A 17,947-nucleotide genomic window follows, 5' to 3' on the forward strand; every position below is an offset into this window, starting at 1 on the left:
TTTGGGGTAAACGTGTAAAATTGTCTTCTTTAATCAGTGCGTTTTTTAAGCCTAACGAAAAAACGAAACGCTTTTGGTTAGGCCTAAGAAACGTACCGATTAAAGTTAAAATTTTAGACGTTTTCCTCGCCGCTCAAACTCTGCATTTTCGCGGTTGATGCGTGTTTTTTACCTCTCCGAGGGGACTTTGTACCCTAGGAGGGATTATACAACCACCGTGTCTGTCTGTCTGTCTGTCTGTGGGTCTGTCTGTCAGGCCTGCGAACGCGTTCGCATTTTCGGGGCAAAGGGTAATCACTGCGTACCCAGTTTCTTAGAATCAGGGAAAAGGTTTTTCCAAAAGCGCCCTCTTTCTGTCATTGGGTGTAGTATAATTTTTTAATCGGCCGGGATTCGAACCCGAGCCCTCTTGCACGACAGGTGAGCGTTCTACCGCAGAACCACGTATACAGTTACGCTTCACTTAAAATTAAAAATTCTTCCGAGGAGAGGTATATTTTGGCTTGCCAACTTGTTATTCACCAGAACAGTGTTTTGGATGCGTCGACTAGTTTTATGGCATTCAAAATATTTTTTTCTGGGGGAATAGCCTCGATGATGGGTTTTTGGGGAGCTGAAGGGAAGTGTTATTAATAGTGCGGCGTTGAAACTTTATGGTTGTTACCGAAAACGTGATTTAATGGCGTTTCGTAATATACGCCGCGGTAGTGTTCGATATATACATTATTTTATGAACTCTTCTTTACATGTTTCATCCGGATTTAGTAGAGAAGTATTCATAGGCCATAAAAACGAAAATTATTTTTTTAGAAGGTTGGAAGGACGCGGAAGTATACACCGAATCACGGTTCCAAATTTGTAGCGCCTATTACTTGACCTGGCGATGTCCAAATGAAACTGGATAGATAGTATTTAATTATTTACCATCATTATAGATGGTAAATTATTAGAAAGACACTATGGTGGTGACGTATTTCACCTGATCATCATCAATTTTTCTACAGATCACAAGGACCTATTTGAAAATGCATCCGGATTTTGAAAAGTATGCTGGTTATATACACTCCTGCTAACACGTAACTAATAGCGTTTTCCATTTGAGTGTTCTATCAACATTTCATGTTCCATTTGTGTGCTCGGATCTGCTCCGATAAATTTCCGCTATCAACCTTTTTTAGTGCTCTAATGCATTCAATCTGCTCGGAGAAAGTTTCTTTAGTGTTCCAACGCGGTCGATGCACAGTGGGACGAAACCTGGAAAAAGTGGGCATTTGAGAAAAATTTTAAATCTATGAAATTTTTTTCTTGGGCATTTTATGATGACTTTATATCGATAGCATACTGTAATACCTGAGATTTCAGTTTGCAAGTCATATTTTATTCTGTGGAGGCCATAGAACCTGTTAACGTGACTAAACTCGTTAAAAAACCTGTATATGTTTTGTCATCCTAACTAATTCTTTTATACAAAAACCATAAATTAAAACCAATTAATTCTAGGTTAAATATGTATATTTTTAGTCTCTGTTATTTGACGCATTGATCAAATATTTTTCCAATTTCAAAAAGAAAATTTTGCTATGTCTATGGACATCTAAAATCTTAGTTGCTCTTAAAAAGTGTAAAGATACGAATAATTCTTAGATTTTAAAAAAATTATTAAATAATATTATACAAGTAGTCATATTTCTCGATTCTAGTAGTATTCTAGTTTATAAATATCAATAACCCATATCCATCCGGGTCCCTCTGTAGCACAAATAAAATTATAAAGATAAAGCACTAAATCACAATGTCTCCCAGAAACATTATGAAAAACGTCCAAATACGATTTTCCTTTATCGCGTATCCTACTTCACCCAACTATAGAAGAATTTTAACTCGATAGAGACTACAAGCGACATTTCTAGCGGCCAGCAAAATATGTAGAAAGATTCAACGCCTGATTTAGGGTGATTATAGCTTTTTGCTTTTGATTTAAAATTGAGCGCCATTTTATTAGTCAATTTGCATTTTTGATCTTTATTTTATCGACTTTCTGTTGTGCAAATCCGATTGAATCAAAGCTATGTAGACCTAGAATAGGACGTGGAACACTTTTCTAATTGAAACCATCTTCGTAACTCTTACGGTTTTCGAGATAATGTTTGGATGACCCTGAAGACATGGTTCAAGGTCATCGAAATTTTTATAGTAGGTATTCCCCTACTCACTGTATGCGACCTGAAAATTTCAATTTTCTACCTAAAACAGGTTTGGAGATATTCGCGGCGCCTACTTTTTTCTCGTTTCGTCCCACTGTGCGATGTGCCCCGAGCAAGTTTCTTAAGTGTTTCATCGCGGTCGATGTGCCCCAAGCAAGTTTCTTAAGTGTTTCATCGCGGTCGATGTGCCCCGAGCAAGTTTCTTAAGTGTTTCATCGCGGTCGATGTGCCCCGAGCAAGTTTCTTAAGTGTTTCATCACGGTCTACTTGCCCCGAGAAAGTTTCTTAAGTGTTTCATCGCGGTCGATGTGCATCAATAACGTTTTTTGGAATGTTCCAAGGCGCCTGATCTGCTCCGCACAAGTTTTTTGGAGTGTTCGAACGCTATCGATCTGCTCGCAATAAAGTTTTGGGAGTGTTACAAAGCTTTTTATATGCTTGGAGAAAGGTTTTGGGAGTGGCCAACGCGTTCTATATGCTTAGAGTAAGGTTTTTGGAGTGTGCCAACGCGTTCTATATGCTTAGAGTAAGGTTTTTGGAGTGTGCCAACGCGTTCTATATGCTTAGAGTAAGGTTTTTGGAGTGTGCCAACGTGGTTGATCTACTCGGAGAAAGGATTTTTGGAATTTTCCAATGCGTTCAACCTCCTCGGAGAAAATTGTTTTCGCGTGTTCTTTTTCAACTCAGGGAATAAAGCACCCCAATCTTCTAAACATGTTCGATTTCTTTCAGATCGGTGTGAGAACAATTCCAACGGAGCGAATCTCGAATAAAATGGAATGCTTTAAACCCTATCGCATCAATTACTGAAATTGTATTTTGCGCCTTTTTTGGCTGACTTGCGGCGATTACTTTGCTTATATTTGCGCTTATTTCTGTCAGGAAAATCCACGCGTAAACAATAGAGAGTTCAATAAATCATCCTCCCAGGAAATCGCCAAGAAGTAATATTTCCGAGAGCCAGTGCTTGTTAAAATAATGGAAATTGTTCACCTTTACGGCAGCAACAAGCGTTCCCCATGGCGTTCCCTTTTAACCAGGTAGCTTTTTTGACATAATAATCCTGGGCAAAAACACGACGTTCTGTTTATAGGTGTAAAGTTTCCATTATTTCAACAAGCACTATATAAACCATATCATGCGAGTCCAGGCTCTCGGAAATATTACTTCTTGGCGTTTTCCTGGGAGGATTATTTATTCTAGGAGGATTCAAGTAAACCTGGAGTGGTCGTCTCCCGTTTTAGGCGGGGCAGTAAAAAATTCACGGACATAACAAGTATCGCCATCTATCGTAGAACCTTTACACTTTTAATCGGCTCTTCGTCTGCTAGTTTTTCTATTCGCGTATTTCTAGTCCCGTGTTTTTAGTAGGAATAGACAATGAATTTTAATATTCGAAAACTAGCAGACGAATTTTTAAAAAACATGTAGAAAAGGTGGCGCTAAACTCGTATGTCCGCGATTCTGGCTCGCGCTTCGTTGCCGTAGAGAGAGAGGGGAGCTCGTAGTGGGGGAATACACTTTTCTATTCCAGGGTACCGAGTTTTCATATTCCTAGATTTATTTAATCGCCTATTCCATACTAATCTTATCGATCTGAGCATTTGTTTCCATTTAAAACGCGAAATGTAGATCGCTTAATTTCCATCTCGATTCAACAACGTAACGTAAGACTATATCTTCGGCACCACTCTACTTTATATATTATTCATGGTAATATTTCCGCGCTCATCAAAGTGTCATCCTTCCCCGGCTGCTCGTATATATATTCAAATGTGAGCAGGAGCCACTAAACCCGCTCATTGTTTAGGTCCCGGGATTGCGCTGGCTGGGATCCCAGGCGTCGCTTGCCACCAACTATAAATTGCCATTAGGACGCGAAGGTCACGCTTTCCGCGTCGCCCGAAATCGATCCTTTGGAGCTAAGCCTTTGGACTCTGGCTCGGGACGCGATATATCCAGGCCACGCCTACTCTGAAATGAAAATCTTGTCAACATGTGCTGGCTGGGATACGTGAAGAGCGTACCGGAGAAAGTTCTTTCACCCCAGCGCGACCGCCTCGTTTCGGGAAGCCTGATGAGGACCCCTGGCATTGCGCTAAAGACTCTCGCTTGGAATTTTGATGTGGGAAACATGGCGGAACGTTTTCATCGCGGAAGTTGGGAAATGTAAATAAACTAATAAGAAACATGCCTATAGGCTAGATGGCTGGTTAGTTGGATAACGATATTATCATGATGCTTTGTTGCTTTTCAAGATATTACCGGTCACATCTTCGAAAAGTTCAAATGCGTGGTTGATTATGTTAAAGAGAATATAATAGATCCCGACGCCGCCGACGCTGATCGTTTTTGCGCCGCCACCAACGAACGATTTTGAACGGCGCGCCGCCGACGATGATCGTTTTTTGAGCCGCCGCTGCCGAACGATTTTTATCTTTTAAATAATAATCAGCTAGGCACCACCTTAGGCCTAAGTCATCGAGCGACTTTTACAGACTTTAATTCAAGTGGCCGGGTTACAATGCTTTGGAGGGTGGTGGCAAGCCACGCGAGCCAACAACTCCCTACACTAACTATTATCGTTAACCTCAACAAGTTTTTTGAACGGCGCGCCGCCGATGGTTTATAATTTTTTAACAGGGCTACCGTATTTTCCGTTGACATCAGTGTCTTTGCAGCTTTAAAAAAAATGTAGTTCTTTCTTTATCGCATTTCAATTATTACTTTGCTGGTGCAAATTAAATAAATTTCATATAAACGCCGCGCCACGCCGTCGTCAAATTTTTATGTTTTCAAACCAAATACAGTTCGTAGAATTATTTACGTTAGTTTTCCGTTAGATCGACTTTGGAAAACTGTTTAGTTGATTAAAAATCTTTAATTTAACACATTTTAAATTTATGCAATTCTAAAATAACCTTTGAGCTAAGTTTAAAGCCAGTTTTGTGCCTTTGGGTATCCCACTTTATCACAAACATTATTTTTAACATTATTTAGAGAGGATTATTCCCAATGGTTTTCCGAAGCCTACGCTCTTCCCAAATATTACGCGTCAGCGCCTCGAGTAGCAGAAAAGTTAATGATTGGTGTTTCCCATCTAATTCCCTTGGTAATATTTAGATTTTTCGTATTTTTCCGAAAAAAAGAAAAAAAGTTTTCATTCCATGATTAGCCTAGTATTGTTCTCCAATATTCGCCTCATTTTATCGAATCTTAAAGTAAAACTAAACCTGTAGACTAGGTTAGAAGAACAATACTTAAAAGTAATATATCTTTAATTTTTTTATTTTTCCAATTTGTGGAACATTTTCCGCAATAGGCGCTTAAAGAAATCATCCTCCCAGGAAATCTACAAGAAGTAATATTTCCGAGAGCCAGGAACTGCAAGGTATTGTTTATACAGTACTTGTGGAAATAATGGAAACTTTTCACCTGTAAACAGAACGTCGTATTTTTGCCAAGCCTTAAAATGTCCCAAAAGCTACCTGGTTAAAAGGGAACGCTTGTTGCTGCCGTAAAGGTGAAAAATTTCCATTATTTTAACAAGCAAAATATAAACAGTGACTTGCAGGTCCTGGCTCTCGGACATATTACTTCTTGGCGATTTCCTTGGAGGATGATTTATTGAATCTATTCGGAAACTTTTCTTGAAAATTTCCCGGAAACTTTTCCGCATTTAATTTTTCCGGAAAATTAACAACTCTAGTAATATTCCTTTTAATGCAAAATTTGTGTTTCCGATTGCGCAATTAACAATACCCAAAAACTAAGATTGTTTTAAATATTAGTTGAAAGAGTGCATTACATTCATTTGGCGAAAACTATTCGCTAGTTTTGGAGTATTTTTTTAGGAAATAGCCAGCAACTTCAAAATACAGTTTGGCTGTTATAATATGGAAGAAGTTGGTAGTTTGGGGTAAAAGGTGTACTCTTCGTCCCAAAGCGAACGAATAGTTTTGGCCTATTATCAGCTCGCAAATAAATTCATTCTGTTCTTTAGTATCAGGTCCACAGAAGTTCTGGGATTTCGGAGTCGGGTAAAAGATTCATCCCATGGCGTCATTTTACTCTGATTCTGTGGTGGATCGAATTTAAAATGTTTTCCCAAAATTGCTGCCTGTGGACATTTTAGCAGATAAATTCTGGATAAACCGTTTATTGGTTAACTGTCTTTGCACCTCATTTCGGGGAGTAGAAAAAGTAGTCGTGATACTGCGCAGTGGCGGCCTAAGGGGGGGGGGGCGGTCCGTCCCGGGTACTAGGGCAGCAGGGGGTGCCATCGGAGAAGCTTGAGGGGGGTGCAAATCGGAACGATTAAACTTGAGGAAGACGGACCCGTGAAAACCTCTGCACGGTGCTGGGGGGTGCATTGAGTTGGGAATATTAATCTAGAGATCCAATCAAATCTGCTCCCCGCGAAACAAGTTTTTGAAAAATACGAATGTGCCGTCTGCTCTAAAATGACGAGCAAACGTTATCATATGACCCGTGGCGCCATCCATTATCTTGAAGAAAAAAAATCTTTTTGCTTGAAAACGCGTCTTATTTGAACGAATCATTGAGAGATAGACGGCGCCACGGGTAGAATGATAACGTTTTCTCGTCATTTGGGACGCCGATGGGAGCAGACGACAGTATTCTTATTTTTAAAAACTTGTTTCGCGAAATACTGAAATCCGACGTTTCGATTGGACCTCTAGATTAATATTCCCAACTCAATGGGGGGGGGGTGTCACAAAACACTGCCGCCGCCCCGGGGACCCAGCCTTCTTAAGCCGCCACTGATACTGCGGAACAAGCGAATAGTTTATGGGCCAGAGCGGTGCCTACGTTATTATAAAGGCCTGTGCAAGCTGCTCAGCTAGGGGGTGACTTACGCGCGAAAGACCAATAGGTGGCGTACTATTGGTCTTTTACTTTTCAAATATTTCGAGATTCGTGCCGAAAGTTTGAATCGTTCGGCGGGCTCATTTTGCTAATATATCCTGTCTAATACCATTTTATTAATGGAATTTTCACTGTAAATCCTTAAATTAAAAAAAAAATCAATTAGAATTGGCTTTAAAATCTTAGTTTTAATATCACAATTATAGTAGCAATATTAAAAACAATTTGATTTTTAAACAATAAATAATAGTACTGATATTTAAATAGGATTTTTTTGAAACAAAATCATAATTATGTACTACTGTTTCTAAAATATTATTTATAGTATCACAACAGTAATTTTAAAAATTGAGGAACATTCTTTGTTTAAAGCAAAAGTTAACTATTTTTTCTAACACATTATTTTCAGTATCTCACATTAATATGAAATATAGGAAGTTAGGAACATTTTAAATTTAGTCTTAGTTTACCATTGTTTCTTTTTGTTTACTTAGATAATCTAAAATATTATTTATAGTATCACAACAGTAATTTAAAAAATTTAGGAACATTCTTTGTAAAAGCTAACTATTCTATTGCTCTCATTGCAGGATGGCACAATACAGATATCCATTTTAGTACATTAGAAATTTTCAAATTAAGACATCAAGGCATGAATCTAAATAATAAAGTATGTTACAATAGGCCTTAGCAAAAATTTTATCAGTTAAAATAACCTAGTTATATAAATAACAGTATTTTCTAATAAATTGGTTATAATTATTAAATTTATTAGAAAATAAAATATTTTATAATTTATTTTAGTAATGAAAGATTTTGAAAATATCTTACTACAAGGTAAGAGTAAATAGCATCCCCGGAACAGGCGAAGAAAAGGTTTTAGGGTAAAAGAGTACACTTTTAATCCCAGAACAGGTGAAAAGAAACCACTTAGAATTTGGCTCCTCCCCTTCCGTCACGTGACTCATACATTCCAAAGAACGTGATTATGTAGCCCCACCCTTAAAAATTCAAACGATACGGTGGCCCTTTAAGGGCTTTTAACTTTTTACCTCGAACTACGTCACCGAAAATATTCTCTAAAGAACCATTTTTATGAAATAATGTTTGGAGACGTTATAAAATAGCATGACGTCATAGCTGCGACTTTAATAGTGGCTACCATTAATTTAGGGACGTCAATCTGTTTTATTACCCTCTCTCTCTCTCTCTCTCTTCTTGGAATAAGTTTCCACTAAGCCGCTACAGCCATCTTCCGGCCAAAAATAAAAGCTATTTTTTCCCTTAGTGGGATTTCGTCAACAACCCGGCCGCTAGATTCAAATCGAAGCGCTCTGTTTATCTGACTTCCGTTTTCACTTTCTCGCACTTGTAACAAGCAGCCAAGATGCTACTCGCATCTGCAATCTAAAAATAACTTCTGTAAAAAGACTGAATTCGGACCCAAATAAAGGCAGTGAGATTATAAATTTTTCCCTGATTGCTATTTTTCGTCAGTTTTATTTCTGTGGGGGCTCTGCCTTCGTTTGTTTTACCCTGTGGGGGCTCGAGCCCCAGAGCCCCCACGGGATCGTCGTCACTGGTAACAAGAACCAATTTACGCAAGGAAGGACTTGAAACCAGCACAGTTTTCAATTCCATGTAGTACTACCAATTTTTTATTTTTGTAGAAGTCAGATGGCGTCATCTAGTGAGTGCAATCGAAAGTATTAATAATGACAACTTTCACACACAATTTGTTTTTCAAAATTTATAGCTTATTCTAAATATACTTTAGGAAAATGCTCTAACCATGTTTTTTTATAAACTCAGTTATTTTTATAATATTAATGAATAATGAATACAATACCATTATTGATAAAAACTAAATATAAATTTAATTTATACGCGATATACAAATATTATAAAAAGTAACGTATTTAAAAAAATAATACAAATATAATTATAATTATAGTAATTAAAATAATAATACTTATGAAAAATGTATCGTGTTCCGTTCAAGAGATGGCGTTCTCGACTTAAAAGCAAGATGGACTCTGAAATAGGGCGGGGCGTCGGTATAACAGCATATCACCATGGAGGAAGTACCGAAGCTATTTATATAAGCCACCATAGACAGTATATATCCCTAAGGTGACGAGAAATCGCCTAGGATATATACTGTCTATGAAGCTACTCTCCTAGGTAAATCTTTTCTTGCTTGTGATGTAAGCTCTATTCCAGCGGTTCCCTATTTGTTTTTGTTATGGAACCCTAAATTATCCAGCTAATTCTGGCGGAACCCCAACTCATTTTTTTTACTTATTTTAAAAGACTCTTGACACAAACAAAGATGGCCACACTGCGAATTCTCGGAACCCCCGTGACCCTTCCGCGGAACACCTTTTGGGAACCGCTGCTCTATTCTATTGTTTCTATTGCAACGATAAAGCGATTCGTACACACTTAAAATATTTAATAATTTATCAAGCATAGCAGATATCGGTGGAGTTAGGCAGCCACCCAATTGTGGGTGATAGCAAAATGGCTTATCTTGTATACATGCAAAGCTACGCTTTCGGCAAAGTTTCGTTGATTCAATCAACCTCGTAAATCTTTATCTGATGGTAAAACGGAAAATTAAATAAATTTACGCGAGCGTGTTTGACGATGTCACCGTCGTGGAAAGATGTGATTCTGGCTACTGCCCTAGATCCAGTGTCGTCTGTTGACTACTTGTCGCATTTCCAAGTCTCAACGCCAACGGAAGAGTCATCTGACCAACCATTTAGTAAGTTCTGTAGCTGGTGTTAGTCAAATTGATAATTTTCCGTATAATTAAAGGCCATCATGGAAATGGAAAATGCGTCTGTTGGCGTTCGGTTACGTACTATGGCGTATTACTACGATCAAAAGCGTAACACGAGATACGAATGGATAGAATTTATGCGACGTATTGGAAAGAACCTTATATTATTCTATATATTTTGTACTTTGGTTTTCGTCTTTCAGAGAGGTTTGAACATTTTATCTTATTATTAAATAACACAAAGCGATTCGTATATATTTTACGTAAAATGCAATTACTAATTTATTTTTTTTATAATTTTATAACGTTTGTTTTAAGATTTCATTCTAAATTCTAGTTGAAGATTAAATTCTTTATAATTTACATTCATTTCAGCTGTTTGATTAGTAATTAAAGATAGATAAAAATCCTAGGATATTTATCGTATCTATGCAAGGCGTCAAACCTATCTTTTCAACTTTCCTAAGCACCTAATAATGAGATGCTAGTCGTATTTTTAATTTTTATTGTAATAAGAATATTTTAAAAATTGTCTATTTTATTGTTAAGAACGGTCGTGTTATTTTGTTTTTTTTTATTGTAATAAGAATATTTTAAAAATTGTCTATTTTATTATTAAGAACGGTCGTGTTATTTTGTAATTTTTATTGTAATAAGAAAATTTTAAAAATTGTCTATTTTATTAAGAACGGTCGTGTTATTTTGCAATTTTTATTGTAATAAGAATATTTTAAAAATTGTCTATTTTATTGTTAAGAACGGTCGTTTTATTTTGGAATTTCTATCTTATGATCTCGTTATACATTATATAGGGAGCTAACAGTTCTACGCCTCACGACGTCACCCATGCTTTTTCCTATTGAAAAAAATTCTACCCAACATGGCGGCCAAAGCCAAAGCTACGGAGTGTTAGTTCCCTATACTATTCATACTACGATAACAATAATAATAATAATAATAATAATATTTAGTGTACATTATCTTGAAGATTGGTTATATACTCAAATGAAACTTGTGATAAAATAAAATCTAGTCCTTCTCAAATAGAAAAGTTTCATACATTATTGGGAATATATAATTTGCATTTCTAATAGGACTAAGGTAAGGCGTATTTTCACCGTTATCTTATCGTTTGAATTTAAGTAATATCGCAGTGTCAGAGACTCTTTTACACACCCCTCACCTGAAAATCAGATTCCGATACAACAGTGGTTTTCAAGCTTTATTTTCCAGGGCAGTGGCGTAGATAAGGCCCCCGCAGACCCCGCAGTGCGGGGGGGCCCCGGAGCTTAAGGGGCCCCCTAATTTCATATCAAAGTATATACTAGATACCGGATAAAATTCCGAATATTGTTTTGCGGGGGGGCCTCGCGGGTCTTAGCTACGCCACTGTTCCAGGGAACAACCCGCGTTTGAAATACCAATTTTGAAAGCTAAAATGCCCCAGATTTCATATATATGATTTTTTTTTAATATAAAGAAATAAATTATTATTTAAAATAATACACAGCTGTATTAACAAATTCAGTTTTTCTGCCACCAGGTTTAACAAATGCTGGTGATCATTGGCGCTAGTTACGTTAAAAACATGTCGTAGCGCGTGCTAGCAGACGATGTATTGATTTATTTCATACTCTTTTCAAGTCTCCACTTATTCATTAGGTGGTTTCCTTTCGCCTGTTCTCGAACTAAAAGTGTACTCTTTTTACCCTAAAACGTTTTATTCGCCTGTTCGGATGAGAATTACTCCGGCCCATAAACTTATCGCTTGTTCCGGAGCTTTTTCTACTCCTGAAAAGGAAGTGTAAGGGAGTAAATCGGTTTTTGTCGTCTGCTAGCCAGGATTGATCTGGTAAAAAGGCCACAGCCAGCTATTTTGGAAAAACGTTTTTACTCCGTCTCAAACTATTCACCACCACAGAATCGGAGTAAAATAACCATGCTCTGAAATGCCCCCCGCCATGTTACACCAAAGCGAAATATTCGCGAGAACAGTTTTAGAATGAAAAAAACGTCTACATTAGCTACCCTAGAACAGACGAAAGGTATCCACTTATTAAAACTAGACTGAATCCATTGATAAAGGCAAGAGCATCAATTTTAAATTTTTTATCTAAAATTTGAAAATCGTTCTAGCGCCTAGGATGTTATTTTTTTATTCCTATAGCACTAATAATATTATCCATAAATTGATGAGGTTAACTGCGAAGGGAGGTATATTGGTGCGTGCTTTGTAAACGGCTTTCCTTTTGACTAATTAGCCTAAAATGACTGTTAATCATTGATTCCATTATGAAAATAAAAGTAGTGAACAATGCTGCTACGAACTACGCCTCGGGATCACGCTAGAAGTTGCCAAATTTACGACGTAATAGATATTTTACTTGGCGATTATAATTAACTAAAAGCCGTTTTTTTATCAGATCCGAAATCTGTTCCGACGTTTAGGGCGCCTTCTCTCTTTGTACCATCGCGACACCGAAAGTACGCTCTTTATCAATCCTCTTTCAATTTGGAATATTACGCCATTTTTCTACTTTTACGCCGTAAAACGAATGTGAAAGAGAATAGTTCTTTTTATAAACTAACGTGGCCTTATTGTTGAAATGTTGCTCTTACGTCACAGTCTCTTACTTTGACAAGCCTATGAGCGCGCGCTACAGTCGCGAGGAATATAGCTTTTTCTAGAGCGCGTGCAAATCGCTCGTGCGAGGAATACACTAATAAAGCTGGGTCTCGTGACGTAAGAGCAACATTTTAACAAGTTGGGCAAGACCACTTTTTATTTTATAAAATCAACTATACGGGATTTACGAGAGCATTTCTGTGGGCGCCGTCATAAGATGTCGGCACGCCTTTTTCATTGGCTGACATTCCTTGTCGGTGCATCGAAGCCGGTAGCTTCCACAGCACTAGCCTCCAAAAAGGGGGCGGTTACCTCGTAAATCGCGTATTGATTTAAACCTCTGGTCGGTGGCAAAATACACACGGATAATTTTTGCGCAGCTTTTGCGTCTTTTTTCGAACAGTTGGGCACGATTCTGCTTTTCTATTTTTCCGTAAACAATAGTTTAAATCCGAGCGAAAAATCTATGTTACCTTAATCGTGATATTTAAAATTAAATCAATTACAATAAATTAGAAATATTTTGGAGGAGAGCCTTCACGATGATACGCGTTAGAACCAATCTTGTCAGGAATGGGTTCGGGATAGTTCAGATGGTCAGGAATGGGTTCGGGATAGTCCAGAGTATCAGGAATGGGTTCGGGATAGTCCAGAGTGTCAGGAATGGGTTCGGGATAGTCCAGATTATAAAGCATGATTTATGGATTGTCCAGATTGTCAAAAATGAGTTATGGATAGTCTAGATGGTCAGGAATGGGTTCGGAATAGTCCAGATTGTCAAACATAATTTATGGATAGTCCAGATTGTCAAAAATGAGTTACGGATAGTCCATATGGTAAAACAGTTGTTATGGATACTCCAGATTGTCAAACATAATTTATGGATAGTCCAGATTGTCAAAAATCAGTTATGGACAGTTCAGCTTGTCAAAAATGAGTTCTGGATAGTCCAGCTTGTCACAAATGAGTTATGGATAGTCAAGATGGTCAAACATTTTTTATTGATACTGAAGATTGTCGAAAATGAGTTATGGATGGTCCAGATTGTAAAAAATTAGTTATGGATAGTCCGGAATAACAAAAGATTATAGCTTAAATTGTCAAGAACAAATTCAGGCTTTTCCGGAATGTCAAGATTATTATCAGGGTTGTGTGGAATATGTTAAAGGCAGTCCATAATGACAAAAATGGGTGATGTGGTTTCATGATAGCTCAGATTGTCAAGAATTCTTAATATCCTGATTCTTATAATGATTGTGCGCAATTCGTTGAGAAAAGGTTCAGAATGTCAAGAATCAATTCAGGTGACCAGACGATCAAGAATAGCTAACATGAAATTAATTTTGAAGAGCCGTTTATCTACCTACTGCGCGGAAGTGCAAGATTTATCGCAACCGTTACTGCTGCGTTTGCGTTTCCAGCACACCGTGGATTTTAAGCTTTCTGGATCAACAATCTTTAAAGTATACGATTGGAAACCCTATACTTCCTTCATTGCGACGACGCAAAATACCTTTAGGGGAGCCTTTCTGTTTGCCAGCTATATAAATCGGGTGCCATTTTTAACACTTTTCAAATCTAACTGACTCTAGATTGGTTCTCCTTTGTGGATAATCTTTGACGTAACTAAAGCTTAGTAACGTAAATGGAAAAACCTTCCAAAGCCGCAAACAACGCAACGCCGAGGGTAAAAAACGAATCCAGCTACTGTACGGCTTCGTTTTCCCTGTACACTGGGCAAATCTCTTTCATAAAAGGACGTGGCTCCTAACTTTTATATGCTTTTCAGTCGGCGCAAAAACGGACGCAAAAAGTTGTCATTTTTTTTCACTTAGGCCAAATTTTTGTTGCTGGCGCGTGCGACGCAAAAGTTGGCTGCCCCGGGCGTCGAAACGAATTCGAAGCTCATTTAGCTCCCGTTACCTGGGATTCCCCCGTAAATATGAGCCACAATCCGACAGCTTAACATAACAGCGCCCGTTATTGTTATCCCATTTGATTTGGCGTTTTTTCTCGTCGCGAGTCGGCACAGCCCGCTCGGTAACGATCTTTTCCTCGGCGTCTAGCCTTTAGGCTCGACTCTTCGATTTTTTTGTTAAGCCTCGGCGAGGTACCGAAGCGAGGTGACGCGACCCGCGCCATCACCGGACACTATTATTCGCGATAGATGGCGCTCTTTGGACGCCGTTCGCGTCGAGCGTCGAACGACCAGGTCGAGACTCTAGTATTGATGTAGAAATTCGATATCCACGGATGTGTATTTGCTTTTTTTCTCTCTTACTCCGAATCGATAGTCGCTTAGTGGCTCCGAGCGGCGCTGACTGAATAGTGCGTCTACGCGCCGTTTTTCAGCCACTGTTTTCGCTATTAATGGAACCCGCACCGAGTTTTAAGTACTTTCCAAATACCAGTAGCGGTAATTTCACTTTTGAGAAACTTTTTCCCCCTTTATCACCCGCAACCCTTTTCTCCTCTTTAAATTGATTTTTATTCCAAGTCTCTTTTCCTTTGTCTATTTATGCCAATTACGCAAAGGTGGCTTTTGTAGAATCGCATTTCTAAACTAAACAATTTTTACCTTTTTCACTTTGGTAAACTTTACGTTGTTATAATTTAGATACATGTACAATGGTTTGAATAATTAATCGGAATGAATTGCATAACAGCGTAATAAAATAAAATGTTGAATATAATTGCCATTAATATAAACGGTGTCTAGATTTGACTGATAACCATTTAGTGTTTCCTTCAGAAAGTAGTTCTGACGGGGGAAATGTTATTTAAAATATTTATTTCGAGGGGTCGGACATTTACCAAAATCCCGTACACTTCGTCTAAAATCGCAAAATCTTTTAACTCTCTCTATGGTAAACTAACATTGAAATCCCAAAATCACTTCAAAAAGTAATGATAAAATCGCCAAAATCTCTACGAAATCCCGAAATCCCGTACAAAATAATGGCAAGTGTCCGACCCCTCGATTTATTTAATTTCCAAGAAAACGTTTCACTGATCTTTAAATCATGAAACAAAAACCTGAAATTGCTGAAACCCTGGAAAACTTTCATGGACGGAGAAAATTTCTAATTTATTTCCATTTCAAAATTAAATTCCAATCTTAACTATTATTGCAACCTGAAATTTTTAATTTTCTACATATACGTTGCAAGAAAAATGCCATGTAGGTTCAACCTTAAACACACATGTATTCATATTTATAATTTATATATTTATAGATCTATAATATTCAATTGCTAATGATTTACAACGTCGATATCATATTTGCAAAAAAAAACGTTTTGTAACGCGAATTTACGGTGTCTAATAATAAATAATTGTATTACTTTTTTTAATAAATTCCAAGTATACTTAATTAAACCAAAATTTAAAATAATTATTAACTAATTAATAATAATTAAAGTCGCTATTTTGAAACGTTATTTAGAGTGGAAACCCGCATTAAATATCGTCAAAATAAACCCGCATGTTGTGTTTTCTCTTAAGATAAAAACCTTCAAACGTGAAATTAAATGGTAGAAATCAACGTTGGAAAACATTTAATTAAGAAATTATCTTTTGAAAAAACTCTCTGAACTGACCTGTGACGATGGGGTGATCCGATACCTTAGAAGGAGGCATTGTTGGTAGTCCCTTTTGGTCCAAATCTCTTTAAAGAAGTCTCAGAATTAATCACTTTGACGGGAGTCGAACTTGGTAGCCCGGGAAGGGACCCAATAACATGGCGCGATATTTCGCGAGCGGCTTTGTGAAATTCTTTGATTTTGCGGAGTCCGGCTGCTAAAAATGAATCGTCGAGAATGAGAGCTTCTCCCAATGGCACGAGTGGCTTGCGGGCGCGCCGACTTCTCGTCGAGTTATGAGTCACGTTGTATAGTGGCGCCTTGATGGCGACTTCCCCGCCTCTACTCCCTCTGGCCGCTCCTCCCAGTTCGACTCTCATTTGTGTGCTATTGGAGTCTCGCACGACGCCAGACGACAATTCCACGCCAAAACATCACAACTCGCGTTTTTCGAGAAATTTAAATCAACATTGGGACACGGCGATCGGTTCGTCCGCGTTTAGACAGATGGCGGCACCGACTTGAATTGAAAGAAAGGCCTTTCAAATTATGATTAATTATGGTTCGAGAGTAGTTTTAGAACTGACTGGTACCGAACTAGTTTATTAGTTACTTGGGTAACGTTATAGCTAGCTACGTTTAATGGCTTTATATTAGGTGACCAAGTTACAGAAGCCGGGATAACTGGTCATTGGTCCTTGGGATCTGATTATTATTTCTAAATGTTTCTAATCAGGGGTAGTTGACCCGATTAAGAGAAGCCGGGATAACTGGTCATTGGTCCTTGGGATCTGATTATTATTTCTAAATGTTTCTAATCAGGGGTATGTGACCGGTTACGGAAGCTGGTATAACTGGTCATTGGTCCTTGGGATCTGATTATTATTTCTAAATGTTTCTAATCAGGGGTAGGTGACCGGTTACGGAAGCTGGTATAACTGGTTATTGGTCCTTGGGATCTGATTATTATTTCTAAATGTTCCTAATCAGGGGTAGGTGACCGGTCACAGAAGCCGGGATAACTGGTCATTGGTCCTTGTGATCTGATCATCCCCCGAGACGTACATATTTATGTAAAATTTGGAGTAAAATCCTAGCAACGCCACTGTCCTAAACTGATCATGGGCTCCAAATATCAGTGGGAGACGTTAGGAATCACTGGTCACAGGGATCAGTTGAAAAAAATCTTATTTACAAAGTGTTCAAGCAACAAGATTTTCCGTATCCATCCTAGAAAGCGTCAACATTTTTTGAAACAGTTTTTCCGGAAGGAAAAATAAACATTATTTTCGGTAGTTTTCCTGCTTTAAATTTGTTGTAAAAATAACTAACTCCACGGCGAGTACTTTAAATTTAAAATTCAAACTCTGTAAAGGCCTCGTTAATTCATATATGAAAAATAACTGGCTTACAATTCGTTTTACCAGTAAAAAAGAGTACACTTTTAAGGCTAAAACAGGCGAATAAAACATTTTACGGTAAAAAGAGTACACTTTTAGTCCAAGAACAGGGGAATAAAACATTTTAGGGTAAAAAAGAGTACACTTTAGGGTGAAAAAGAGTACACTTTAGTTCGAAAACGGGTGAATAAAACATTTTAGTGTAAAAAAGAGTACACGTTGAGTCCGAAAACAGGAGAATAAAACATTTTTTGTTAAAAAATAGTACACTTTAGTCCGAAAACAGGCCAATAAAACATTTTGGGGTAAAAAAGAGTACACTTTTAGTCCGGGAACCGGTGAATAAAACATTTTAGGGTAAAACGACTACACGTTTAGTCCGAAAACAGGCCAATAAAACATTTTGGGGTAAAAAGATTACACTTTTAGTCCGGGAACCGATGAATAAAACATTTTAG

The 17,947-nt window shown here is 37.7% G+C and overlaps 1 protein-coding gene and 1 long non-coding RNA gene across 2 annotated transcripts in view; one reads left to right on the plus strand and one right to left on the minus strand.

Annotated features, from left to right (window-relative positions):
• The window catches only part of Syt4 (Synaptotagmin 4), a 44,526-nt gene extending 28,082 nt beyond the window's left edge, over positions 1-16,444 (minus strand). The window contains exon 1 of the mRNA XM_090175210.1: positions 16,108-16,444. Within this exon, the coding sequence (XP_090031336.1) occupies positions 16,108-16,147 (40 nt within the window). The 5' untranslated portion in view covers positions 16,148-16,444. The remainder of the gene's footprint in view (positions 1-16,107) is intronic.
• On the plus strand, positions 9,488-10,912 carry LOC149945385 (uncharacterized). The gene is made up of 3 exons (XR_016481001.1): positions 9,488-9,864; positions 9,918-10,089; positions 10,695-10,912. It is a non-coding gene; the product is annotated as an uncharacterized LOC149945385 (long non-coding RNA).
• Positions 16,445-17,947: the final 1,503 nt, after the last annotated feature.

This window comes from Leiobunum rupestre, chromosome 5, assembly GCF_980474605.1.
Source record: "Leiobunum rupestre chromosome 5, qqLeiRupe1.1.hap1, whole genome shotgun sequence".
NCBI classification, from domain to species: domain Eukaryota; kingdom Metazoa; phylum Arthropoda; class Arachnida; order Opiliones; family Sclerosomatidae; genus Leiobunum; species Leiobunum rupestre.